Genomic DNA, 6,680 nt, shown 5'->3' with positions numbered 1-6,680 from the left:
TAAACGCCATTGACATTGAAGGGAAAACGTACGTCATATGTAAACGAGCAAATCGGCTAAGCAATAAGGGACCACCATAATTATGTACCTTATGTCAAATGTCCGCTAACATAAATAATTGTTGTACGATGAGTCGACACAAGAGCGTCACAAAATTTCACACAGGTGTGATTTTTATAGTCAGTATTAGTCACAGATCGCCTAGGATGACATTGAACAACCCCTTAGTTAATAATGCTTAATTATGATTTATTTACCGGCTCTTGGCGTCTCTGTTGCCAGGTAACCGCGGTGGTGACGTCATTGATTATTTTCCTCCGTCCCGACTATCTTTAGCGACGATCTTTAGCTGAGTTTTTATTGGAATTGAAGCTCAGATCGAGGTGATCATACAGAACATTTTTAGGAGCGTTTTTAGGAACGTTGTAGGAGTGTCACGATATCTGTCTGTTGTATACTTTTATTATGTAGTCATGTCCTAGTGTTTCCTGTTTTCCCTAGTTACTGTTTCCTGTGTTGTCTCACCTCCCTGTGATTACTAGTTTTCTCCACCTGTGTCCTCTTAGTCTCCCAGCCTATTCCAGTGTTGATTGTTAGTTCTGTTCACCTGTGTATTGTTATCCCTGTGTCTACTTAAACCCTCAGTTCCTTGTGTTCCCTGCTAGTGTATAGTTTATGTTATGGCGTGTCCAGCCCATGTAGGCCTATGTCCTGTGTGCACTGTGTTGGTAAATACATCTTCATTTAAACTTAATCTGCCTGCCTTCCTGTGTGTTTCTGCACTTCGGTCCAACACCTGTCTCATATTGTGAAGGAGCTCAATAACAAATCATCACGACCTCGTGGGACTGACCTATACCTCAAATCCTAACCTAACCATAACTGCAAGCACAGGAGCAGCACATGTCCGACTCATTTTAGAGGGGGTCCTCAAATTTACAGAGCACGGCCCGAAACGGCCCCGAGAAGGATTGGATCCGGTCCGAAACGGAGCCAATTAAAATGAGATCTGATCCGGAATATGTATACTTGATCCGATCCGGGTGGGTCTTTGGACCCATAGTGTGTCCGATGCTGTATTATGCTTATTTTCACCATGACATGAGACTGTTCTTCTATAGAAGCGCCATGCACCCCCGCCTCTTGTATATTAGTAACTGATGGTCTGTCTGTCTGTCTGTAGAAGTATCGGTACCAGGATGATGAGACTCCTCCCCTCGACCTCAGCCCAGGTCACATGACCCACGCACGCAGTGGAGAGCTGACGACGACGCACATACTCCCTGTCACGGTACGCGCATGCACACACACACACACACACACACACACACACACACCATTCCTTTCTCTGCCCTCTGGGCTCTGCTGCCATCTTCTCCCCTCCCTTCTTCTCTTTTGAGGGGAGACATGACTTGCTCTTTGCCCCCTGGAGCCTTCGTCAGGCTGACGAGCCTGCTAACATATACGCATAGTTTAATTATATCGAATAGATATTCCACTGTTAGGTTCTTAGCTTACGTATGATTCATGATGACTTCCTTTATGTATATGATGTATTACCATGTTTTTGTTCTTGCTTACTGTAAATCGCTCTGGATTAAGAGCGTCTGCTAAATGCCTAAATTGTAAATTGTATATTTGCACACTCACTCCAGAGGGCCATGTATAACTAGAAAGCAATGTTCCCGAAGAAACAATGGGGGCTATGAAGTGTGAAATGATAGATTTTGTTTGCTTGCAGTTGGTCGAGTAGTGATGATCATGTCCATGGTCTGATGGGATTGAGTCTGTAGGCCAACACCCGAGCAAGGGCTTTCTGGCTCCCTCTGGTGGACATGAGAGAAATGCCACGGTCTGCCTGGTCTCCCTAAACTGTGCAGAAGAATTCCTCTTCTTCCCAGAGAGAGGGGGGGGGGGGGCAGCATGGATGTGCCTATAGGCTACTCCAGTTTTAGGTGGTAAGGTGACCACCGTTTCTGGTTAGTAAAAACAGAGAGTGTGTTTGGGTGAGCGGTGAGTCGCTTATCACCGTGGCTCAGTGACAATTTACAATTACAATTTAGGCAATAATCCAGAGCAATTTACAGTAAGCAAGAACAAAAACATGGTAATGCATCATATACATAACAAATAGTCATCATGAATCATACGTAAGCTAAGAACCTAACAGTGGAATATCTATATAATGAAACTATATGTGTATATACAGTGCTGTCTACATGAAATGCTATCTACGTTACATAACACAGTGACGTCATGTTGTAGTTATAGTACCAGTAAGACGCTATGAGGGCGAGAAGCGACCTCAAGGTCGCGTGCTCGCATCCGCCTGGGTGACGGCAGACTGCTGGGCGAGCGCTGGCGCTTTGGCATGGGCGGTCAGCTCAACATATTGAATGAATTATGTACTGGCCATATATGGAACATGTCTTGAGTGTACAGGGTTTGATGAGGTCAGATCAACATATGGAATGTCAGAATAGGTCAGCTCCATATATGGAGATCTAAGGGTGGCAGTGGGGGCAGTGTCTTGAGTATACAGGGTTTGATGAGGTCTGGCCATATATGGAGCGTGTCTTGTCTTGAGTGTACAGGGTTTGATGAGGTCAGATCAACATATGGAATGTCAGAATAGGTCAGCTCCATATATGGAGATCTAAGGGTGGCAGCGGGAACTCAGTCTTTGACTGAGCCTATGTCACTCTAAATATATTGATTTACAGATCCAACAGGTATCCAACCTTCTGTCTTTTGTTAAAGTCACTGCAGACTTTTTAAATGGATTAGATGCTGTGCAGGACACAGTGAGCTCTGATTTTATGTGTACTATGGATGCTACTAGTTTATATACAAACGTGCCCCTTGGTTTACCCTACTATAAATGTGCCACGTCTCTGCGAACGTGTGTGCGTACGTGTGTCTACGGTTGTAATGCACGTAACTCGAGAACCGTTTGACCCACCGACTTCACATTCGACACACGCATTCCACACCCCCACAGGGCGTGCAGTGCCAAGGTATCGAGTCGGTCGGACCCACGGTTCTCCAGAACCACCACAAAAGGCTCTGGTCAGGCTCTGCCAGTGGGCCTAATGAGGCCAACTCCTTTCACCTGTGCAATTTCCAGCCTCTGCCTCTCAGCCAATTGAGGCTCAACCAATCAGGCTCTGCCAGTGGGCCGAATTGATTGTCAAGTACACTTTTCAGTTTGCAGTCTTCACACAAAGGCGGCACACAGATCTCCATGTGGGACACCGGCTGACGGTTAAAACGGGTGCTATGACAACGTATATCATTAGGTTCCCAAGTTGCACCGTTCCCAAGTAGGCCGGTGGCCGGTACAGGTCTAGTTTCTTGAATCAGAGAGAGGTGCAGACTCCCCCTATTGATTTTCTAGTTGACATGACACAGCTTGTGTTGAGCAAGAATTACTTTCAATTTGACATTTTTTGAAAACTAAATTATTTACAGTGCCAAGGTTACTCCTTGGAGTTTATCGATGACGTGTTTTTTATTTTTTTCTGGGTCAGCAGAGCAATTGGGTGAGTTCAAAAACTATGTCAATACTAGAATGCCTTCTATATCCTTTACTCTGGAGTATCGAGTACAGTAGTCTGTCTCGTTTTTGGATGTTTTAATACAGAGAGAAGATGTCGACCTGTGTTTATAGAAAACAATCTGACAGAAAAAAGTTAACAAGTTATCATCCTTCAGGGTTAAAGAGGCGTTTACCTTATAGTCAATTGCTTAGAACAGAACTAATTTGTAGTACCGACAGTGCTTTTGAGGGGCAAGCGAAGGACTTGTGTGAGCGTTTTTAAAACCAAAGGTTATAGTGATAAAAGTGTTGAACACTAACTTAGAGGGAGCTCAAGTTGCGTGGCACCAACGCCATTATTGTTTAGATTTACGCTGAGGAAGGCAAACATACGTCCATATATGCTTAAAGGGATAGTTCAGATTTTTTGAACTTAAGTTGTATGAAATACTTCCCATTAATATAGTGGTTGCAACTGTATTAATTGATTGCCCGAGTCCCGTGGTGGGAGTTCTGCTCTGGTTTTGGTCAATATTAAGTAGTTCCGGTCATTTTGTGGGGGGCACTGGGGGCCACGCAGTAAAAGTAAATTAATCCACAAAACTAACGTCATTTGTATTGTTGACCTATTTCTAAAATATTAGTGCAACTTTCGTTCTTTTTTTACCCCTCTATCACACAGAACTATGTTTTTGTGTCCATATCACTACGCCCAAAAAATAGTTCCATGTGATAGAGGGGTCAAAGTTGAACGAAAGTCTCGCTAATATTTTAGAAATAGGTCAACAATACAAATTACGTTCGTTTTGTGGATTCATCTACTTTTACTGCGTGGCCCCAGTGCCCCCCACAAAATGACCGGAACTACTTAATATTGACCAAAACCAGAGCACAACTCCCACCACGGGACTCGGGCAATCAATTAATACAGTTGCAACCACTATATTAATGGGAAGTATTTCATACAACTTAAGTTAAAAAAATCTGAACTATCCCTTTAAGTTGCTGCTGGGAGAACGCTGAAAAATAAAACAATAATCCTATTATATAACGTGACTATATATGGACTGTAGTTTTAATAAAAACAGAGAAATGTGTTGGGGTGAGCCGAGCGGTGAGTCGCTTTATCACCGCAGCTCAGTGACGTCATGTTGACAGTTTTAGTAAAAACAGAGATGTGTTGGGGTGAGTGGTGAGTCTCTTATCACTACGGCTCAGTGACGTCATGTTGACAGTTTTAGTAAAAACAGAGATATGTGTTTGGGTGAGCGGTTGTTGCCATGCTTTCACCTGTCAGCTTGGTGTCAAGAATACAGCCCAAATATATGTAATCTCAGTCCGACATGCAACAGTCCGACACATGTGTGGCTGGTTAAGACTCATCCGACATGCGTGACCAGATTTGACTTGAGGGGCTGCTTTTCACAAAAAAATTTTTATCCAAAATGAGTTAATAGCACAGGCAGACTCTTCACATACTAGAGCATGTCTGAAATAAATGTCAGAGTTGAAATCGATATAAATATGAAATACATGCTTAAACATGTAGCTAGGTGTAATGTTAGAGTCCACAGAAGTGAACCTTTCAAGCCTGTTTTCTCAACTCGCTGTTTTCTGCAAGGCAAACTGGTGGGTCAAACTGTACAACCAATATGTCAATTTGAAGCTATGATTCCCTGCTTTCATATAATAATAATAATAATAATAAAACTTTATTTGTATAGCACCTTTCATGACATGAAATGCAGCTCAAAGTGCTTTACAGAGCAATGGAGAAAAAAAAGAAAAGAAAAGCAAGGCATAAACATTAAAAAACAAGAGCAGTAATGCAATACAGTGAGGACATGAATAACAAAAAAAATAAAAGATCAATTAAAAGCAAGGGTGTAGAAGTGGGTCTTGAGCTGTGCTTTAAAAATGTAAAAATGGGCCCAGGCGGTGGCGTAACCGTCTGGGCACCCGACTGGTAATCCAGTCGCAGTGTGCCGCGGGTTCGACTCCCGAGCCCGACACGGCCTTTACTGCATGTCTTCCCCCATCTCTCTCCCGTTTCCTGTCAGCCTACTGTCTGTCCCATAGACATATATACATAGACGCCCCTTCCGGCTCTGAGGCGTGTGTCAAAATTGAAGGCACTATTTTCCCGACATTCCTTGCGAAGAATAGCGGAAGCAAAGCGGAAGCTTGTCAAGCTTCCGCGTGCGTAACATAAGTCCCGGAAAATACGCGCTGTGATTGGCCAGTAGTCACTTGAGTGACAGCGAGAGACATGGAGGAGTCACATGAGTGACGTCACTTAGGCAGTGACGCAGTCGCCTTCAGCAAATGCCTTCAGCACTTCTAAATAAGAAAGCTGCGGAGAACTGTTGCTTTGTGTTCACTCTTTAATGTTTTCTGTTAGTAATCTAATCCCCCCTGGCTCTGATGTTGTATTGTTAATAACTTTGTTGTTTGTGTTTGTTTGTTTGTTTGTCTTGTTTTGTATTGTAATGTATATTGTCATGACTGTTATAAAGATTTGTTTAAAAAAAAAAAAAAAAGCCTTCAGCACTGCACTTCCGCCTTCATTGCGATACACGTCGCTCCAATGAACTGCAACGGCAAATGAGGCATCTATTTCTTAATATCTATGGTCTGTCCCTTCAAAAACCAATAAAAGGCGTAAGCCGCAAAAAAAATATATCTTTAAAAATGACATGAAAAAAAACGAAAATGGAAAAGAATCCAATGACTTCGTCCCGGTCACATGCGTTGCCGGTTAAGACACATTGGCTGGTTAAGACTCACCTGTGGCTTCCCTGTGAGGTTAGGGTCAGGTTAGGGTTTCTGGTATAGGGTGTCGGACTAATGCCTGTCGGGCTGTTAGTACGTCGGGCTAAACAGTCACGGTCTGCCTGATCCAACCCCACCCCCAGCTCACTCAGATCAGCCAACACAGGGCGGCTGGCAGAAACTTTAGTAAAATAGATGGGACAACGCTCCACACATCCAAGACTCTTCTCCCTTCTCTAAAACACCCTGGACAGCGCTCCACACGTCCCAGACTCTTCTCCCTTCTCTAAAACACCCTGGACAGCGCTCCACACGTTCCAAATTCTCCCTTCTGGCGCCAAAACTATGGAATGAACTTCCCATTGCAATC

At 43.6% G+C, this 6,680-nt stretch overlaps 1 protein-coding gene across 2 annotated transcripts in view; it reads left to right on the top strand.

Annotated features, from left to right (window-relative positions):
• Positions 1–598: 598 nt before the first annotated feature.
• LOC306914488 (disks large homolog 4-like) overlaps positions 599–6,680 on the top strand; it is a 28,811-nt gene continuing 22,729 nt past the window's right edge. For both annotated transcript variants that reach the window (XM_079491531.1, XM_079491530.1), the window contains exons 1-2: positions 599–728; positions 1,184–1,291. In XM_079491531.1, coding sequence (XP_079347657.1) covers positions 681–728; positions 1,184–1,291 — 156 coding nt within the window. In that variant the 5' untranslated portion in view covers positions 599–680. The remainder of the gene's footprint in view (positions 729–1,183; positions 1,292–6,680) is intronic.

Source organism: Electrona antarctica (genome assembly GCF_951216825.1).
Source record: "Electrona antarctica genome assembly, chromosome: 21".
Lineage (NCBI taxonomy): Eukaryota > Metazoa > Chordata > Actinopteri > Myctophiformes > Myctophidae > Electrona > Electrona antarctica.
The sequence above is the reverse complement of the archived record's forward strand: the minus strand, read 5'-3'. Positions and strand labels throughout refer to the sequence as shown.